General features: G+C 41.1%; 1 protein-coding gene and 1 pseudogene across 1 annotated transcript in view; one reads left to right on the forward strand and one right to left on the reverse strand.

Moving 5' to 3' along the window:
• The window catches only part of FRAS1 (Fraser extracellular matrix complex subunit 1), a 534,366-nt gene that overhangs the window by 269,760 nt on the left and 242,289 nt on the right, over positions 1 to 22,317 (forward strand). The window contains 3 exon segments of the mRNA XM_059887796.1: positions 7,249 to 7,389; positions 9,192 to 9,332; positions 10,821 to 10,997. Coding sequence (XP_059743779.1) covers positions 7,249 to 7,389; positions 9,192 to 9,332; positions 10,821 to 10,997 — 459 coding nt within the window.
• On the reverse strand, positions 1,456 to 3,215 carry LOC101902382 (heterogeneous nuclear ribonucleoprotein H3-like; annotated as a pseudogene).

The following is a 22,317-nucleotide window of genomic DNA, read 5'->3' on the forward strand; positions in this document are numbered from 1 at the left end:
CCCATGGTTTCACTGGCCTTGCTTCCTTTTCATTGTTGATTTTACGGAGTTCTTTGCACTTTGTGATACTAACTCTGTCAGTTCTTAAATATACAAACATTTTCCCATTTTGTTGCTTTTTAACCTTTAATGTGGTGCCCTTCATTGAACAAAAATATGTAATTCATCATTTTTTACTTTAACTTTTTGCTTTTGAAATTTTAAGATAAAAACCTACCCTGTTCAAGTTCACAAAGAAATTACACTACAATTAATAGAAGAAATTCTATTAATTTCAGTTTTAACTTTATGTAGGCTCATCCATCTAGAGTCCACTTCTGTGAGATGCAGTTTGATTTTTCTCCGTTTCATGATCCAGTTTCCCAGCATTCAATCTAACTTTCTCCATTGATCTTTATTGGATATTAAATTTTCCTATGCACACAGATCTGTCTCTGAGGTATTTCATAGTCTAAATTTCTATTCCTATACCACTGTCACATTGTTTGTTTTATTCCTTAATTTCTATTGTTTTGCAATATGTCTCAGTGTCTGATTGGGCAAATTATCCCTTTCTTTCCTTTTTACTTATCTCCCACCTTGATATTTATTACATTAATAACATTTCTAGAAAAACCAAGTAGCAAGTTTAATAACTGAATTCACATCAACAGGTTTTATTTTGATCCATTAGACAGTTTGGAAAAAAGCCATATTGATTAAAGGGATTAAAAGTAAAAAGTACCTTTTTCTTTGCCGCATATAATTATTTTTTAATGCAATGGCTCTAAAACTCCAAACATCAGATGCAAAATCCAATGGTAAGACTCTCAAGACATGGATTTGTGTCTTACATCTTTAAAAAGTAGACATAATGGCTCAGCTGGTAGAGAATCCACCTGCAAGTGGGAGACCTGGGTTCAATCCTTGGGTTGGGAAGATGCCCTAGAGAAGGGAAAGGCTACCCATTCCAGTATTCTGGCCTAGAGAATTCCAAGGACTGTATAGTCCATGGGGTCGCTGTGTCGGACAAAACTGAGTGACTTTTGATTTCATTTTTCACGTCTTGTAGTGCTAACAGTAAAATACATCAGCCTTAATCTTATGAAAGCAGCACATTCTTAGGAGTAGCTAGTATATAAAAAGTATCAGCATCAGTGGTTTGAACGTAAAAACTTATTTTTTAAGTCAAAGTATGCAACAGATGGCTTCCCAGGTGGTACTAGTGGTAAAGAACCTACCTGCCAATGCAGGAGACATAGGAGATCACTAGTTTGATCTCTGGGTTGGGAAGATCCTTTGGAAGAAGGCATGGTTACCCACTCCAGTAGTCCTGCCTGGAGAATCCCATGGACAGGGAGTCTGGTGGGATATAGTCCGTAGGGTCGCAAAGAGTCAGACACTACTGAAGTGACTTAGCACACACGCACACATACAACAAATAAAACCTACAGAAAACAAATTTTCCCATCACAATCTGTTGCTTTACTAAGTAGTATTTTGAAAACACATTCCTTCAGTCATAAAATTCTTAAAATATAAAAGAAAGGAAATCTATAAGAAAGTCTAGTAGACCAGATGATGTTGGCAGGACTTTTATATCCGTGGTTATGTTTTTAGTATATCCCATGCCATCCACTTCCACTCATGCCACCTTGCCCATAGTAACTGCTACTGCCTCCACCACCCAGGCCAGAACAACTCAAGCCATCAGGAGTACCGTATCCTCCACTGTAATTGTTCCCCATTCCCATCCTTACAGCTGATCTGTGGCCTCTTTGATTATCCATTCCATCTCTGCCGTAACCTCCCATTCCTGAGCCGCCTTCCATGAATTTGATTCAAGAAGAGTTCAATGTATTGATGTTGTGTGTTATTCTTCTCTTTGGACATGGTAGCTACTGCATCTTCATATGTCACAAACTCTACATCTTCTCCTGTTGCCCTGCCATCAGTTCCAATATCAGTATGCATTTGGATTGAATTTAGTGGTGAGAAGAAATTAGCAATGTCATCTCCAGTTGCCTGAAAAGGTGGTCCTCTCATATGTACAAAATGACTACCATGAAAACCTGAACTTGTATCACCAACTCCCCCATAGCCATGTCCTCCCATACCTCTTCCATCGCTCATGCTGTCATCAAAGGCATCATTTCCGTAGCCATAAACACTGTGGCCACCATAGTCATCAAAACCTCCATAATCACCATCATACCCATCATCTTCTCATCGAATTCTGTCATACATGCTTGCATGCCCAGCTCCATAATAATTTCCTCTTCCTCCTATTGGTCTATCGTGTGGTCCTGGTTGTTGGCCCAGCAAACTTCTTGGTGGATCATAAAATCCTTTGATTTCCTTGCTGCTACTTCTGAGGTTCTCAATAGCCCTGGGCCTCATTCTTTCCTTGTGTTTCCCAAGTGCATTTTCTGCTATTTTCTTTGAAGCAAAGGCACGAAGGCCTCCCCTGTGCTTCTCCCGTGGTAGTCCATCATCAGAGTTATTCCATTTGGCACGATTTCCAACCCCTGAAAGAACTATTTCCTCTTTGCCGCAATCAGATGGCAGTCCATGAAGTTGTACTGTCCATCACTAGTATCGTTTGGGCCATTATGTTTCACAAGCCAATCCATCTCAATACTGTTTGGTTTAAATGCCCCTTGTACTTCAAATGCCCTGTTGGGTAACAGTAGCGCTGACCCCAGTGCCCATGGAATCTGGTTGTGAGGAGGGAGAGGTTGTCCACCTCGTGTACTGCTCCCACAATGGTTCTTCCAGCTATCTCCAGCAGTGGCAACCACACCCTTTTCACTTTTGTTAAGTATTCATGAACTTTCAGTTCAGTTCAGTCGCTCAGTCGTGTCTAACTCTTTGTGACCCCATGAATCACAGCATGCCAGGCCTTTCTGTCCATCACCAACTCCAGGAGTTCACTCAAACTCATGTCCATCGAGTCGGTGATGCCATCCAACCATCTCATCCTCTGTCATCCCCTTCTCCTCCTGCCCCCAATCCCTCCCAGCATCAGAGTCTTTTCCAATGAGTCAACTCTTTGCATCAGGTGGCCAAAGTACTGGAGCTTCAGCATCAGTCCTTCCAAAGAACACCCAGGACTGATCTCCTTTAGAATGGACTGGTTGGATCTCCTTGCAGTCCAAGGGACTCTCAAGAGTCTTCTCCAACACCACAGTTCAAAAGCATCAATTCTTCAGTGCTCAGCTTTCTTCACTGTCCAACTCTCACATCCACACACGACTACTGGAAAAACCATAGCCTTGACTAGATGGACCTTTGTTGGCAAAGTAATATCTCTGCTTTTCAATATACTGTCTAGGTTGGTCATAACTTTCCTTCCAAGGAGTAAGCGTCTTTTAATTTCATGGCTGCAGTCACCATCTGTAGTGATTTTGGAGCCGCAAAATATAAAGTCAGCCCCTGTTTCCACTGTTTCCCCATCTATTTCTCATGAAGTGATGGGACTGGATGCCATGATCTTCGTTTTCTGAATGTTGAGCTTTAAGCCAACTTTTTCACTCTCCACTGTCACTTTCATCAAGAGGCTTTTTAGTTCCTCTTCACTTTCTGCCATAAGAGTGGTGTCATCTGCATATCTGAGGTTATTGATATTTCTCCCGGCAATCTTGATTCCAGCTTGTGTTTCTTTCAGCCCAGCGTTTCTCATGATGTACTCTGCATAAAAGTTAAATAAGAAGGGTGACAAAATACAGCCTTGACGTGCTCCTTTTCCTATTTAGAACCAGTCTGTTGTTCCATGTCCAGTTCTAACTGTTGCTTCTTGACCTGTATACAGGTTTCTCAAGAGGCAGGTCAGGTGGTCTGGTATTCCCATCTCTTTCAGAATTTTCCACAGTTTATAGTGATCCACACAGCCAAAGTCTTTGGCATAGTCAATAAAGCAGAAATAGATGTTTTTCTGGAACTCTCTTGCTTTTTCCATGATCCAGCGGATGTTGGCAATTTGATCTCTGGTTCCTCTGCCTTTTCTAAAACCAGCTTGAACATCAGGAAGTTCACGGTTCACATATTGCTGAAGCCTGGCTTGGAGAATTTTGAGCATTACTTTACTAGTGTGTGAGATGAGTGCAATTGTGTGGTCGTTTGAGCATTCTTTAGCATTGCCTTTCTTTGGGATTGGAATGAAAACTGACCTTTTCCAGGCCTGTGGCCACTGCTGAGTTTTCCAAATTTGCTGGCATATCGAGTGCAGCACTTTCACAGCATCATCTTTCAGGACTTGAAATAGCTCAACTGGAATTCCTTCACCTCCACTACCTTTGTTCATAGTGATGCTTCCCAAGGCCCAATTGACCTCACATTCTAGGAAGTCTGGCTCTAGGTGAGTGATCATACCATTATGATTATCTGGGTCATGAAGATCTTTTTTGTATAGTTCTTTTGTGTATTCTTACTACCTCTTCTTAATATCTTCTGCTTCTGTTAGGTCCATAGCATTTCTGTCCTTTATTGAGCCTATCTTTGCATGAAATGTTCCCTTGGTATCTCTAATTTTCTTGAAGAGACCTCTAGTGTTTCCCATTTTATTGTTTTCCTCTCTTTCTTTGCATTGATCACTGAGGAAGGCATTCTTATCTCTCCTTGCTATTCTTTGGAACTCTGCATTCAAATGGGTATATCTTTCCTTTTATCCTTTATTTGACAACATCAATTGCCATATTTTTCCTCAAGTTCTTTAAATGTTTTTCAGGAAGTTAGGATGGTGTAGGTAGATTAAGAGAACAAACAGAATAAATCTCTCAGTAGTTCTCTCTTCCTGAATCATCGGTTCTCTGATAGTGAGAAGAAGTGTGTTTGGCTTGTTTTTAAAGAATTTAGCCATGAGTGTGTTTGAGTCATAGACTTACCTGCTACTGCATTTACCCTCCACTTTGTTTTCTGTTCAGCAAAGGAGTTTGTTCTGTTCAAGGCTAATCTCTCCATCTGTACTTTTTAATATATCTCCCTTCTTTCTCCTAGATATGCTTTCAGCAATTATTAAAACTCTTCTCTTTTTAAAAACCTCTCCTGGCATCCGTATTTGCCTTGGGCTTTTACAGTGCTGGAGAAACAATACATCTTCTTACGCATGTTTGCGTGCTAAGTCGCTTCAGTCATGTCCAATTCTGTCATGTCCGTGGACTGTAGCCCTCCAGGCAAGAATACTGGAGTGGCTTGCGGTACCCTTCTCCAGGGGATCTTTCCCACCCAGGGATCGAACCTGTGTGTCTTAAGTCTTCTGCATTGGCAGGTGGATTTACCACTAGTGCCACCTGCTGCTGGTGCTGCTAAGTTTTCAGTCGTGTCCCACTCTGTGCAACCCCATAGACAGCAGCCCACCAGGCTCCTCTGCCCCTGGGATTCTCCAGGCAAGAATACTGGAGTGGGTTGCCATTTCCTTCTCCAATGCATGCACGCATGCTAAATTGCTTCAGTCGTGTCCGACTCTGTGCGACCCCATGGACAGCAGCCCACCGAGCTCCTCTGTCCACAGGATTCTCTAGGTAAGAATACTGCAGTGGGTTGCCATTTCCTTCTCCAAGTGCCACCTGGGAAATCCCTTTACTGAATAAATCAACTTGTTTCTGATTTCAACAACCACACCTGTATGTGATGACCCCCAGGGCCCTCCCCTGAGTCTCAGAACTGTCAGTCAGGCTGTTTACTGGACTGCATGTGTCCCAGATGAACCCCCACACCTACTCTTTTTTTTGGTTCCTCGAGTAGCATCACTCATTCCCTGTACTAGGCCCATGGCAGCCATCTGAGACACTTCCACCTACACAGCTCTTAAATCTATCACCTCATTCAGACTTGACGCAGCTCCCAGTCATCTTGTTTCCCAAGCATTTCCACAATTTACCAACTGGGTCCCTTAGTCCCCTCCTCATCCCTCCAAACTGCCTCCCAGCTGAAGCCAAAGTGATCCTGCTTAAACACAAACATAGCCATATTTTTACTATGCTAAAAATTGTAGTGAGTGTGACAGTGTTAGTCACTCAGTCTTGTCCGCCTTTTTGTGACCCCATGGATAGTAGCCTGCCAGGCTTCTCTGTCCATGAGATTCTCTAGGCAAGAATACTAGAGTGGGTTGTCCTCCTCCAGGGGCTCTTCCCAACCCAGTCGAACCTAATCTGCATTGCAGGCAGATTCTTACCTTCTGAGCCACCAGGGAAACCCAAAAATTGTGTAGAGAGAAGCTCCTGAAAGCTTTCCTAAGATGAGCATCTAGACTATGGAGTCTGGTAGACAGGTTTCTGTAATCTGGCCCTTCCCACTTTTCTGGCCAAAAAAAACAGAACTGCTGTTTCCAAGCCTTTCCCTGAGCAAACTCCAGGAGATGGTGAAGGACAGGAAAGCCTGGTGTCCTGCAGTTCATGGCTTTCCCAGGTTCTAGGCCTATACTTGCTTCGCTGCTTCAGCTGAGAGTATATTCCCATCATCTTGGCATGCTTTGACTTGGTATCTAAGACAGCGCTCAAGCGTCATTTCTTCCATGAATCCTTTCCTCACCTTTCATACTTCTTACCCCACACACATTTTGTTGAAATTTCTATGATGCTTATGCAGACTAATCTGAGCAATACATTTAGTATTCCTAATATTGCATATGTTTATTTCCCTCTGGTAGACTTAACAAGTTCCTTAAAGCTGAGACCAAATTGATTTGGATTTTGTGTCTCTACTACCTGGCACAGTACTTGACACAGAGTTTAAGAAATGTGTTCAGGGCTCACTGAATGAATAAGTGAACGAGTAGATTTTAGAAGATTGTATGAAACTCAGCAATTCGAACTGAAGTTTTATAGCATGGCCTTGCTTAGTAGAACTCTGAATTCTCTCTCCAACTAGGGTTGTCAGATGAAATATAGGATGAACTATTTTGGACAAACTTAAACTAAAAACTTATTTTTTATTTATCTTGAAATTCAAATTTAACTGAGCATCTGGTATTTTATTTGTTAAATCTGGGAACCCTACTGCCAAAGCCGTTTTGACTTTAAATCCCATATTAAATTGGACACACTGGTAGGTGAGCCTCAGAATATTTGTTATGCTTAGTTCAGTGAATACTTATTGAGTTCTCCTTCAACTGTGAATACAGAACATTTTGAATCAAGGAAACAGACCTCAGCTGAGCAGCCAGAAATGTGATTACTATGTTGATGCCAACTGTGGACGTTGAAAGAACAGACTTCCTTTGCTCCCTTTGTTCATTATTGATTTTCTCTGATGGGTTTTCTTTCCCTTTAGCTTGTGATCAATCCTGTAAGAGTTGTGGCCCTAGTAGTCCCAGATGTCTTACCTGTGTGGAGAAGACCGTGTTGCATGATGGGAAATGCATTTCTGAATGCCCTGGTGGGTACTATGCTGATGCCACTGGGAGATGTAAAGGTAAGTTACATGGGTAACTGTTACCATCATCCTCGTCATCACCAAAAAAGTAATTAACACATGTTTGATTACACGCAGTGCTGTATGTTGCTCACTTGGAAGTTTGTGTGCATGGTAAGTAAATGGCAAATTAAAAGGAAAATATATCTGTTATGAGGGTGGGAAATATGGGTGGATGCTGGGGGAGTAATGTGATTAAATAAGGGGCTTACACATACCAATCATCATTAAAGATCATGGGATCATTTTGAAATGCCAAGAAAACCTCTAAAGTCTTCACACAGTCCTTGTGTGTACTTGTGTACTTGTTAACCATTACTCACTCAGGCTGTAGGTAGGAGAGCATCATTCTTTAGATGGCATTTGTAAACACATATGTTGGCAACTATAGCACACCAGGAAAATAAAAAAGCAAACCAAGTTTGATAGCTTGTAAAGCTAAAGTGTGTATCTATTGAAAATTTGGTTTTATGTGCTCTTTATATAGTATCTTTTTTCAGACTTATACATCTTAAACTAGGAAACATTCCCGTTTGAGATGGGAACTTACTGCTGCCTCAGACACCCTGATGGCCCTTCTTCTCTGAAACAAGCATGTGTATTCTTACTTCCACTTCTAGCGTCTGTTTGGGCAGGATATTTAGACCCGTCCTACCACCTTGAATCATCAGCCTCCTGTTTGTTTGTCAGCCTCTTTACTCATCCACTCTTTATCTCTTGTCCTCAGTATTCTGTCCCCAGCAATCTCCTCCTGTCTCCACACTCCCCTCTCCCAGCTCCTGACCATGGTCCTCCAGAACCTTCTTCCAGGGTTCACTCCTGTTAATTAGAACAGCGTGGTGCCATCTGCCTCTTGGAGTCAGAGTGTCCCGTTGTTACTAGCCAGGACCAAAGCAGGAGAGAGGCATGCCTGACGCTGCCATATGTAGTGGTCAAATCCTTTAACATAATTTTTACTTAGACTCCTAGAATGTCCAACTGTAAGTGTGTTAAAAGACCATTGAACCCAATGTCTCACCATGCATATGTCAAGGAAACTAGGCCTGGAGAGACCCAGTCTTGGCTAAGGGCATAAGCTAGGGGACAGGCCCTTCAAAAATGCCAGGGGTCCCAACACCCAGATCCATGAACTTTCTCCTCTTCCCTATTCGCCTGGGGAGTCTTAGGTTCAGATAGACCTTGGGCTAAATTCCAGCTCTGCTACTAACTAGCTCTGTGATCTTTAGTAAATTTTTTAACTTTCCATGACCTTGGTTTTCTCATCTGTAAAATGAGGTTAATACTTCCTACTGCAGTAACATTGCTATGAAGATTAAAAGTGGCAATATATATAAAACACAATACAAACACTAAATAAAGGATTTGTGTTGAGTTACTCAGTCATGGCCAACTCTTTGTGACCCCGTCTACTGTAGCCCACCAGGCTCCTCTGTCCATGGAGTTTTTCAGGCAAGAATCCTGGAATGGGTTGCCACTTCCTCCTCCAGGGGATCTTCCCAACCCAGGGATTGAACCCAGGTCTCTTGCATCTCTTGGACTGCATCCCCTTAACCCCTGCGCAACCTGGGAAGCCCAAATAAAGGGTAGCTAATAAATAATAGAACGTGGATGAAAGATGGGCAGAGTTGCAGCGTGAGTGGTACTGGTAACATAACCACCTCCGAACACATATGCCCCTTGATTTGGTGCAACACGTGAGGGGGATTGAGGATAGAAAAGCGGGCATCTTCGCGCATGAGGAGGCCGGCCAAGAAGTGGACTCTCTAGTTACCCTGGTCCCATTGTATTCCTTTCTCCCTCAGTTTGTCACAACTCATGTGCCAGCTGCTCAGGACCCACGGCCGCTCACTGCACCGCCTGCATCCACCCCCAGGCCCTGCGCCAAGGCCACTGTCTGCCCAACTGTGGAGAGGCCTTCTACCCTGACCATGGTGTCTGCAAAGGTATTGTTGGTGTCATCATCATTTATTTATTTGCTCTGCTGGGACTCGTTGCAGCATTCAGGCTTGCGGGCTCAGTAGTTGTGGCATAGGGACTTAGTTGCCCCAGGGCGTGTGCAATTTAAGTTCCAGGACCAGGGATTTAACTCCCATCCTCTGCATTGGAAAGTGGATTCTTAACCCCTGGATTATCAGAGAAGTCCCTTATCATCACTCCTGATAAACTTTCCCATCACAAGGACATAGAGATAAGTTACTTTGTGGGGCAGCTCTTCTTCTAGTGTATCCCATATGGTTATGCCTGTATTATTAGCTTTTTTTTTTTTCATTATCAAAGGGAGAATCTGAAAAATCACATTTGAATATTTGTCATAACACTCAATGGGCCACTGTCTTTCTGGTCATCCTTGAGGGGTGTGTTATTCCCTTTCCTGTGCCTTAAAATGAACCCAGTTCTTCTTTCCTCTCTTTTGAATCCTCTGAGCATTACTAATGTTTTTCTTAGCCTTCATTTTGTTTTTCCCTGAAGAACTTCTTTTTGTTAATGATGCTGCTGAGCAAACTGAGAGTTACCAGCAATGCCTCTGGGCTGAGTAAAACGGAAAATCTTCCATAGCTATTTGCCAGAAAGGCTCTCGGCTCATAGGGAGGGCAATCTCCTTTGAGCATTTTGAAACTGGAACGTTGGGAGCAAACATTTTAATTAAGCGAAGTTAATTTATGTTTATTTATACGTAGGGCACCTTGGAAAAGTTGTGAAGGATAGTTACAAGGGAAAAAAAAAAGTATTTAAAACAGGGCAGCTGCTATAAATATCCCGAAAAAGACAATTTAGAGAATCTTTGAAAAGATGGGAGCAACCATTATATCAGAGTGTGGGCAGGAGAGATTTTGAGTACTCTGGCTCTGATTCTCGCCAGCAGCCAAGGAAAACCAGAAACCATGATGGATTGTCAAGTGTTTGTTGCTGCTGTAAAGGGCCTCTTCCTTGTCTAGAAAAGCAGCCTTTCCTCATATAAATTCTAACAGAATTTTGTTAGAATTTCTGGACCCCTCTGTAGTGGGTGATGGATGCTGTAATGGACAGTAACACAACTACCAGTTTTGCACATAATAGAGTAACAGCCTTTATAGGAATGCTTCTTAAAATCTTCCATGAAAAACTGAGATTATATCATCCTCCTCTGTATGTGACTCTCTGGAGAACCAAGCCAATATTGTCCAGTTTGCTTTTTTCTTCCCTCCGTGATCTAGCCTGGCAGCTCTTCTAGGACCCGAGAGACATGGCTAGTTAGCATCACCCTCATTTGGCCTCTCACAGATATTGTTATTATCCCCCTGGGCTTTATGGAGAATGCTGGAAAAACAGTTATCTGCAAGGTTGTATCTGGTGAACTTTTCTGAGTGAATCGGACTTCCTTAGGGACTCCCCTCGGTTGCAATGCTTATCTGATCCTCGGGCTGACTCCTGCATTCTGTTCCCCTTGGCAGCCTGTCATACCTCTTGCTTGACCTGTGTGGGTCCAGCACACTCCCACTGCACCCAGTGCAGGAAGCCAGAGGACGGACTGCAGTTTGAGCCGCTGTCAGGCGCAAACATCACCTCAGGCGAGTGTCTGTCCCGGTGCAGAGCCCAGTTTTACTTGGAGATCACTGGACTGTGTGAAGGTGAGTAAGCCTGATTGAAGGAAATGTTTAGGTAGCTTCCAGACTTACCTCTTGAGGGATCCTGTGAGGCGGGACCCAAGCCAGAAGTGCTTTGTTTTCCCACCACAATAGTTTCTGAGTGTTTCTGGATGGAAGACTGACATGTGAGAGAATGGTCCCACTGACATCCCCCTTCCTTTGGTGAATAACAGGTGATCTTAAAGAGTTAGTTCCTTTTACTCCACTGTCCTCAGAGTCACACTCTCAGAAATTCCAGGTGGGGATTCATTCAGAGACAGTATGAGTAGCTGAGACAGACATGGAGCTCATTGTAAAATTCTATTTATTTGTTTTAATTTGCTACTCTGAATATAAGTTGATCTCTTCAGGACAAAATCTGGACTTCTGTCAAAATTTAGAAGTGATTCCTGCCCTTGCTTTGGTGTATTGCCCACAGAGAATTGATGCCATTCTGAATGGTGCGACTCAGAGCTGGGTCATCTATAAGTGGCTGAAGATGAGATGAAGGGGTGCATGCATGTGTAGTGGTTCAGCTGTGTCTGATGCTTTGTTTCCCCATGGATCGTAGCCCACCAGACTCCCCTGTCCATGGGATTTCCCAGACAAGAATACTTGACTGGATAGTCATTCTCTTTTCCAGGGAATCTTCCCAACCAAGGGATTGAAGCCAGGTATCCTACACTGCAGGTAGATTTTTTACCATTTGAGCCACCAGGGAAGCCCCAATTTCTTAGGAGGTAGGGGAGGCCCCTCTCTGCTCCTACAAGAACCTTCCTTGCTATTGGATGAATTTTTTGACTCTTGGGCTACTTGGGGGAAAAACCCACTACTTATATTTTTCATTATGAACATATGTTCACTAAGGGGAATTTTGAATGCAGAAAAAAGTAGAAAAATAATCTCTCTACCATCTACCTGCCTAAACCCAATTGCCTTTTATTTTGCTATAATATATCTGAGTCTTTTTTTTTCCCCTGTGCATAGCTTTGAATTTTTATTTTTGCACCATAATTGTAAGCATACTGCAGATTCAGGGATGTATTTGACAAGCCCACTTATTAAAATGGCTTCACTGTTACACTGGAATATATACTCACATGGAAATGCTGGATTTCAAGGTTAGGTTAAAAGGCTTTGGACACGGTGAGTGATATGGCATAGTAGAAAGTATGTGGAATTGGAGTACAGATACCCCAGGCCAGATACTTAAGCTCTTAGAGCCTTCGCATCTGCAGTATTAGAATAGGGATAATTGACTTTCACACACGCTTTCTGCCAGGATCAAAGGAGGTGCAGAGCGTGAAAGTGCTTGGTAACTTGTAAAGCCCTCATGATCACTTGGTGTAAATCTTAGTCCATGTGCTCAGGTATTTGGGGATGTTATAAGGGTCACCCCCTGCTCCCTGGGATGCACCGGGCTACAGGGTGTTTACATGGTGTCTAAAATTGGGAGAGGGCCTCTATTCCCCCAAACACTGGTTTCCACCCATGTATGCATTGTGTAAACTTCCCATGGTTCCTTAAACTCTCACAACTGTTTCCACAACCACTTACAAAATATGGAAATCTTTGCTGCTAGGAGCTCCAAATCCTCTCTTTCTGTTTTGCAAATAAGATCATTTATACCATTTTTCTAGATTCAGCATACAGACACCAAGAGGTAAAGGAGGGAGTGGGATGAATGGGGAGATTGCGATTGACATACATATACTGCTGATACCCTGTTTAAAATAGATAACCTGATGAGAGCCTACTGTGTAGCTCAGGGAACTCTACTCATGCTCTATGGGGAAATAAATGGGAAGGAAATATAAAAAAGAAGGGATATATGTATATGTACAGCTGATTCACTTTGCTATACTATAGAAACTATCAGAACATTCTAAAGCAACTATTTTGTTATTGTTTTAGTCGCTAAATTGTGTCTGACTTTTTGCGACCATGTGGACGATAGCCTGCAAGATTCCTCTGTGAATGGGATTTCCCAGGCAAGAATACTAGAGTGGATTGCCATTTTCTTCTCAAGGAGATCTTCCCAGACGAGGGATCGAGTCCACAGCTCTTGCATTGGCAGGCGGATTCTTTACCACTGAGCCACCTGGGAAGCCAAAGCAACTATACTCCCAATAAAAATTAATTGTAGAAAAAGAGCCCCAATGCATTTCCAAGCCACATACCACACAGCCTTCACTTCTGATCCTAAAGAAGAAGTGAAGTAAACAAAGAAGAAACTTGCCTAGGCTGTTCACCATGGTTAGTTTCTTTCTACAATTTTGATCACTTCATTGAAAAAGAAAATTAGGGGATTTAGAGAGGGATCAGAAGCAATAAACAAAAATGATGACCATTTTTAAAGATAAATTGTCGATAAAAATTAGAGTAACCAGGGCATCTCAGGTGGCAGAGTGGTAAAGAATCTGCCTGCCAATGCAGGAGACACAGGAGGTGCAGGTTCGATCTCTAGGTCAGGAAGACCCCCTGGAGGAGAAAATGGCAACCTATTCCAGTATTCTTTCCTGGAAAATCCCATGGACAGAGGAGCCTGACTGGCTACAGTCCATGGAATCATGAAGAACAGGACACGACAGAGCACGAATGCAGGCAACCAGGGTTATTCAGCCCGAAAATAATATTCCTGTGACTTTGGTGCTCAGCCTTGATGCAGACACTGTAAGAAGCACCTTACTTGTTCTATTTTTTCACTTGGTCCTGATACCAGCTTTACGGGGTCAGTGGGACAACTACTTTAGAGGAAAACAGGCAGGAGGAAATTAAGGCTGTAACTTGCTCAGTATCAAGTAGCTGGCGCCAAGTAGAGTCCAGTGGGAACCTGAGTCAGCCAGACTCCAGTATCCATGCTATTCACCAAGAAGCTGTTCTAATATGGTCCCTCAAGGGGCAAACTCACAGAATTACAGTGTTGCAGGGTTGAGACAACCTAAGTTTAAGAAAGCATCCTTGGAGGGAGGAGCTAAGATGGCGGAGGAGTAGGACAGGGAGAACACTTTCTCCCCCACAAATTCATGAAAAGAACATTTAAACGCTGAGTAGATTCCACAAAACAACTTCTGAACGCCGGCAGAGGACATCAGGCACCCAGAAAAGCAACCCAAGTCTTCGAAAGGAGGTAGGAAAAAATATAAAAGACAAAAAAAGGGACAAAAGAGGGAGGGACGGAGTTCCATCCCGGAAAGGGAGTCTTAAGAAGAGAGAAGTTTCCAAACACCAGGAAACCTTCTCACTGCCGAATCTGTGCTGAGCCTTGGAAGCACAGAGGGCAACATAACAGGGAGGAAAAATAAATAAACAATTAAAACCCGCACATTGCAAGCCCTAAGGTAACTCCCCCAGCGGAGAAGCAGCACAGAAGCCTGCATCCGCCATTAGCAAGCGCGGGATGGGCAGTGAGGTGCGGCGCGGGCTGCATTGCAAGAATCTGGCCTGAATACCCCAAGCGCTATCTGAGTGAAATAATTGGGGCTAGCAAACCAGACTGTGGGATATCTACAAGGCGAAAAGCCAGCCCTAACCTATGACACCGCCAGGCCCACGCACGGAACAAAGGACTGAACAGAGATAGCCAGGGGCAGACCATGCCTCTCCGGTGATAGGCAGCCAGAGCCGGAAGGGAACAATCGCAGCCCCAGAGAGACATTATCTATAAAACTGTAAGCAGGCTTCTTTGCTAACTCAAATTTCTTGGGGGTCTGGACGGTCAACATCTGCCTGAGAAGGTATGCCGGTGCACACCTAGATAACCGAGCGGCGAGGAGGGGATAAGTCGCAGCAATCGCGCGTGCCAAACACCTCATCACCTGAGCTGCTCGGATCTGGGAAGGGCACAAAACGCAGGCCCAACCGAGAGTCTGCGCCTCTGACGACTACCCGAGTGCCTGAACCTGAGCGGCTTGTACCTGGGAAGTACAGGCAGCCCAGGGCCGGCCACGGATGGTTCCTGGTGGAGCAACCTAGAGCCTGAGCAGTGTGGGCAGAGAGGCTACACGTGCCGTGAACTGGGGGGGGGGTGACCCAGTGTGGCTGAGGCACTGCGAACACACGCCAGTGTTATTTGTTTGCAGCATCCCTCCCTACCTCCCCTCAGCGCGACTGAGCAAGTGAGCCTAAAAAAAAAAAAAAAAGCGTCCTCCACCATCCCCTTTGTGTCAGGGCGAAAACCAGACACTGAAGAGACCAGCAAACAGAAGAAGCTATAACAGAGGGAACCGCCTTGGAAGCTACAGGCAATAGATTAAAACCCTGTGGTTACTACCAACTACATAGGAAGGGGCCTATAGATCTTGAGAAATATAAGTCAGACCAAGGAACTAGCCAAAAATGGACTGAACCCACAATACTCACAACAAAACCGGAGAAAGTCCTAGATATATTTTTACTATTTGTATGATGATTCTTTGTTTCTTTTTTAATTTTTTTAATTAAAAAAAATTTTTTTAAGTCCTCTATTATTCCTTTAATTTCCACTTTTATAACCGATTACTTCGCAAAAAAAAAAAGAAGACCCAATTTTTTTTTTAAAGCAAACTTCATATATATATTTTCTTTATAATTTTTTTGACCTTTTTTTTTTTCCTTCTTTTCTTTAACATTGTATTTTTGAAATTCCAAACTCTACTCTAGATTTTTAATTTTAGCTTTTTGGTATTTGTTATCAATTTTGTACCTATAGTTTTTTTTTTTTTTAATAATTTCTGTGACCCTTTTTTCTTTTTTCTTTTTCTTTTTCTCTGTTTCTTTCTCTTTTTCTTTTAAATAACATTGTATATCTGAAATTCCAAACTCTACTCTAGATTTTTAATTTTAGCTTTTTGGTATTTGTTATCAATTTTGTGCCTATAGTTTTTTTTTTTTTTTTAATAATTTCTGTGACCCTTTTTTCTTTTTCTTTTTCTCTGTTTCTTTCTCTTCTTCTTTTAAATAACATTGTATATCTGAAATTCCAAACTCTACTCTAGATTTTTAATTTATGTTTTTTGGTATTTGTTATCAATTTTGTACCTGTATTTTTTTTTAATAAATTATGCAACTTTGTTTATTCTTGTTTGTTTTTTTTTTTCTCTCTCTTTCTTTTACTTCTTCTTTTTTTAACATTGTATTTTTGAAATTCCAAACTCTACTCTAGATTTTTAACTTTTGCTTTTTGGTATTAGTTATCAATTCTGTACCTATATTTTCTTTATAATTTTTGCGACCTTGTTTGTTTTTGTTTGTTCTTTTTTTTCTCTCTTTCTTTTCCTTCTTCTTTTCTTTAACATCGTATTTTTGAAATTCCAAACTCTACTCTAGATTTTTAATTTTTACTTTTATGTATTTATTACCAATTTTGTACCTTTAAGAACCCAACCTTCAGTACCCATTTTTCACTAGGGAGCGAGATTACTGGCTTAACTGCTCTCTCTCCCTTTGGATTCTCCTTTTTCTCCACCAGGTCGCCTGTGTCTCCTCCCTAATCCCTCTCTACTCTACCCAACTCTGTGAATTTCTGTGTGTTCTAGACGGTGGAGAACACTTAGGGAACTGATTACTGGCTGGATCCGTCTCCCTCCTTTTCATTCCCCCCATTTATCCTCCTGGCCACCTCTGCCACCTTCCTCCTTCTCTTCTCTGTATAACTCTGTGAACAACTCTGAGCGGTCCAGTTGTGGAGTGCACATAAGGAAGAGATTACTGAATAGCCCACTCTCTCCTCTATTGATTCCACCTCATCTCATTCGGGTCACCTCTAACTCCCTCCTCACTCTTCTCTTCTCCATATAATGCTGTAAACCTCTCTGGGTGAAACAAGTTTCAGGGCAAGACATACCAAGCAAATTCTCCAGCAGCAAGGAACACAGCCCTGAGCTCCAAGATACAGGCAGCCCAAAGTCACCCCAAAACCATAGACATCCCATAACTCATTACTGGACATTTCATTGCACTCCAGAGAGAAGAAATACAGCTCCACCCACCAGAACACCGACACAAGCTTCCCTAACCAAGAAACCTTGACAAACCTCCTGTGCAAACCCACACAGAGCGAGGAAACGCCACAATAAAGAGAACTCCACAAACTGCCAGAATACAAAAAGGACACCCCAAACTCAGCAATTTAAACAAGATGAAGAGACAGAGGAATACCCAGCAGATAAAGGAACAGGATAAATGCCCACCAAACCAAACACAAGAGGAAGAGATAGGGAATCTACCTGATAAAGAATTCCGAATAATGATAGTGAAACTGATCCAAAATCTTGAAATCAAAATGGAATCACAGATAAATAGCTTGGAGACAAAGATTGAGAAGATGCAAGAAAGGTTTAACAAGGACCTAGAAGAAATAAAAGAGAGTCAATATATAATGAATAATGCAATAAATGAAATTAAAAACACTCTGGAGGCAACAAATAGTAGAATAACAGAGGCAGAAGATAGGATTAGTGAATTAGAAGATAGAATGGTAGAAATAAATGAATCAGAGAGGATAAAAGAAAAATGAATTAAAAGAAATTAGGACAATCTCAGAGACCTCCAGGACAATATTAAACGCTACAACATTCAAATCATAGGGGTCCCAGAAGAAGAAGACAAAAAGAAAGACCATGAGAAAATACTTGAAGAGATAATAGTTGAAAACTTCCCTAAAATGGGGAAGGAAATAATCACCCAAGTCCAAGAAACCCAGAGAGTCCCGAACAGGATAAACCCAAGGCGAAACACCCCAAGACACATATTAATCAAATTAACAAAGATCAAACACAAAGAACAAATATTAAAAGCAGCAAGGGAAAAACAACAAATAATACACAAGGGAATTCCCATAAGAACAACAGCTGATCTTTCAATAGAAACTCTTCAAGCCAGGAGGAAATGGCAAGACATACTTAAAGTGATGAAAGAAAATAACCTACAGCCCAGATTATTGTACCCAGCAAGGATCTCATTCAAATATGAAGGAGAAATCAAAAGCTTCTCAGACAAGCAAAAGCTGAGAGAATTCAGCACCACCAAACCAGCTCTCCAACAAATACTAAAGGATATTCTCTAGATAGGAAACACAAAAACAGTGTATAAACTCGAACCCAAAACAATAAAGTAAATGGCAGTGGGATCATACTTATCAGTAATTACCTTAAATGTAAATGGGTTGAATGCCCCAACCAAAAGACAAAGACTGGCTGAATGGATACAAAAACAAGACCCCTACATATGTTGTCTACAAGAGACCCACCTCAAAACAGGGGACACATACAGACTGAAAGTGAAGGGCTGGAAAAAGATTTTCCATGCAAATAGGGACCAAAAGAAAGCAGGAGTAGCAATACTTATACCAGATAAAATAGACTTTAAAACAAAGGCTGTGAAAAGAGACAAAGAAGGTGACTACATAATGATCAAAGGATCAAGCCAAGAAGAAGATATAACAATTATAAATATATATGCACCCAACACGAGAGCGACGCAATATGTAAGACAAATGCTAACAAGTATGAAAGGAGAAATTAATAATAACACAATAATAGTGGGAGACTTTAATACCCCACTCACACCTATGGATAGATCAACTAAACAGAAAATTAACAAGGAAACACAAACGTTAAATGATACAATAGACCAGTTAGACCTAATTAATATCTATAGGACATTTCATCCCAAAACAATGAATTTCACCTTTTTCTCAAGTGCACATGGAACCTTCTCCAGGATAGATCACATCCTGGGCCATAAATCTAGCCTTGGAAAATTCAAAAAAATAGAAATCATTTCAAGCATCTTTTCTGACCACAATGCAGTAATTAGATCTCAATTACAGGAGAAAAACTATTAAAAATTCCAACATATGGAGGCTGAACAACACGCTGCTGAATAACCAACAAATCATAGAAGAAATCAAAATTTGCATAGAAACTAATGAAAATGAAAACACAACAACCCAAAACCTGTGGGACACTTTAAAAGCAGTTCTAAGGGGTAAGTTCATAGCAATACAAGCATACCTCAAGAAACAAGAAAAAAGTCAAATAAATAACCTAACCCTACACCTAAAGCAACTAGAAAAGGAAGAAATGAAGAACCCCAGGGTTAGAAGAAGGAAAGAAATCTTAAAAATTAGGGCAGAAATAAATGCAAAAGAAACAAAAGAGACCATAGCAAAAATCAACAAAGCCAAAAGCTGGTTCTTTGAAAGGATAAATAAAATTGACAAACCATTAGCCAGACTCATCAAGAAACAAAGGGAGAAAAATCAAATCAATAAAATTAGAAATGAAAATGGAGAGATCACAACAGACAACACAGAAATACAAAGGATCATAAGAGACTACTATCAGCAATTATATGGCAATAAAATGGACAACGTGGAAGAAATGGACAAATTCTTAGAAAAGTACAGCTTTCCAAAACTCAACCAGGAAGAAATAGAAAATCTTAACAGACCCATCACAAGCACGGAAATTGAAACTGTAATCAAAAATCTTCCAGCACACAAAAGCCCAGGTCCAGACGGCTTCACAGCTGAATTCTACCAAAAATTTAGAGAAGAGCTAACACCTATCCTGCTCAAACTCTTCCAGAAAGTTGCAGAGGAAGGTAAACTTCCAAACTCATTCTATGAGGCCACCATCACCCTAATACCAAAACCTGACAGATGCCACAAAAAAAGAAAACTACAGGCCAATATCACTGATGAACATAGATGCAAAAATCCTTAACAAAATTCTAGCAATCAGCATCCAACAACACATTAAAAAGATCATCCACCATGACCAAGTGGGCTTTATCCCAGGGATGCAAAGATTCTTCAATATCCGCAAATCAATCAGTGTAATACACCACATTAACAAATTGAAAAATAAAAACCATATGATTATCTCAATAGATGCAGAGAAAGCCTTTGACAAAATTCAACATCCATTTATGATAAGAACTCTCCAGAAAGCAGGAATAGAAGGAACATACCTCAACATAATAAAAGCTATATATGACAAACCCACAGCAAACATTACCCTCAATGGTGAAAAATTGAAAGCATTTCCTCTAAAGTCAGGAACAAGACAAGGATGCCCACTTTCTCCATTACTATTCAACATAGTTTTGGAAGTTTTAGCCACAGCAATCAGAGCAGAAAAAGAAATAAAAGGAATCCAAATTGGAAAAGAAGTAAAACTCTATTTGCAGATGACATGATCCTCTACATAGAAAACCCTAAAGACTCCACCAGAAAATCACCAGAACTAATCAATGATTATAGTAAAGTTTCAGGATATAAAATCAACACACAGAAATCCCTTGCATTTCTATACACTAATAATGAGAAAACAGAAAGAGAAATTAAGGAAACAATTCCATTCACCATTGCAACAGAAAGAATAAAATGCTTAGGAATATATCTACCTAAAGAAACTAAAGATCTATATATAGAAAACTATAAAACACTGGTGAAAGAAATCAAAGAGGACACTAATAGATGGAGAAATATACCATGTTCATGGAGTGGAAGAATCAATATAGTGAAAATGAGTATACTACCCAAAGCAATTTATAGATTCAATGCAATCCCTATCAAGCTACCAACGGTATTCTTCACAGAGCTAGAACAAATAATTTCACAATTTGTATGGAAATACAAAAAACCTCGAATAGCCAAAGCTATCTTGAGAAAGAAGAATGGAACTGGAGGAGTTAACCTACCTGACTTCAGGCTCTATTACAAAGCCACAGTTATCAAGACAGTATGGTACTGGCACAAAGACAGAAATATTGATCAATGGAACATAATAGAAAGCCCAGAGATAAATCCACGCACATATGGACACCTTATCTTTGACAAAGGAGGCAAGAATATACAATGGATTAAAGACAATCTCTTTAACAAGTGGTGCTGGGAAAACTGGTCAACCACTTGTAAAAGAATGAAACTAGAACACTTTCTAACACCATACACAAAAATAAACTCAAAATGGATTAAAGATCTCAACGTAAGACCAGAAACTATAAAACTCCTAGAGGAGAACATAGGCAAAACACTCTCCGACATACATCACAGCTGGATCCTCTGTGACCCACTTCCCAGAATATTGGAAATAAAAGCAAAAATAAACAAATGGGACCTAATTAAACTTAAAAGCTTCTGCACAACAAAGGAAACTATTAGCCAGGTGAAAGGGCAGCCTTCAGAATGGGAGAAAACAGTAGCAAATGAAGCAACTGACAAACAACTAATCTCAAAAATATACAAGCAACTCCTACAGCTCAACTCCAGAAAAATAAATGACCCAATCAAAAAATGGGCCAAAGAACTAAATAGACATTTCTCCAAAGAAGACATACAGATGGCTAACAAACACATGAAAAGATGCTCAACATCACTCATTATCAGAGAAATGCAAATCAAAACCACTATGAGGTACCATTTCACCCCAGTCAGAATGGCTGCGATCCAAAAGTCTACAAGCAATAAATGCTGGAGAGGGTGTGGAGAAAAGGGAACTCTCTTACACTGTTGGTGGGAATGCAAACTAGTACAGCCACTATGGAGAACAGTGTGGAGATTCCTTAAAAACCTGGAAATAGAACTGCCTTATGATCCAGCAATCCCACTGCTGGGCATACACACTGAGGAAACCAGAAGGGAAAGAGACACACGTACCCCAATGTTCATCGCAGCACTGTTTATAATAGCCAGGACATGGAAGCAACCTAGATGCCCATCAGCAGATGAATGGATAAGAAAGCTGTGGTACATATACACAATGGAGTATTACTCAGCCATTAAAAAAAAATACATTTGAATCAGTTCTAATGAGATGGATGAAACTGGAACCTATTATACACAGTGAAGTAAGCCAGAAAGAAAAACACCAATACAGTATACTAACGCATACATATGGAATTTAGAAAGATGGTAACAATAACCCTGTGTACAAGACAGCAAAAGAGACACTGATGTATAGATCAGTCTTATGGACTCTGTGGGAGAGGGAGAGGGTGGGGAGATTTGGGAGAATGGCATTGAAACATGTATACTATCATGTATGAAACGAGTCGCCAGTCCAGGTTCGATGCACTATACTGGATTCTTGGGGCTGGTGCACTGGGGCGACCCAGAGGAAGGGTATGGGGAGGGAGGAGGGAGGAGGGTTCAGGATGGGGAACACAGGTATACCTGTGGCGGATTCATTTCGATATTTGGCAAAACTAATACAATATTGTAAAGTTTAAAAATAAAATTAAAAAAAAATAAAAATAAAAAAAATAAAATGGGGTTGGACATCTGAAAATAACATAATATTGTGAATCAACTATAGTTCACTTTAAAAAATGGGCT

Source organism: Bos taurus, chromosome 6 (assembly GCF_002263795.3).
Source record: "Bos taurus isolate L1 Dominette 01449 registration number 42190680 breed Hereford chromosome 6, ARS-UCD2.0, whole genome shotgun sequence".
In the NCBI taxonomy this organism is placed as follows: domain Eukaryota; kingdom Metazoa; phylum Chordata; class Mammalia; order Artiodactyla; family Bovidae; genus Bos; species Bos taurus.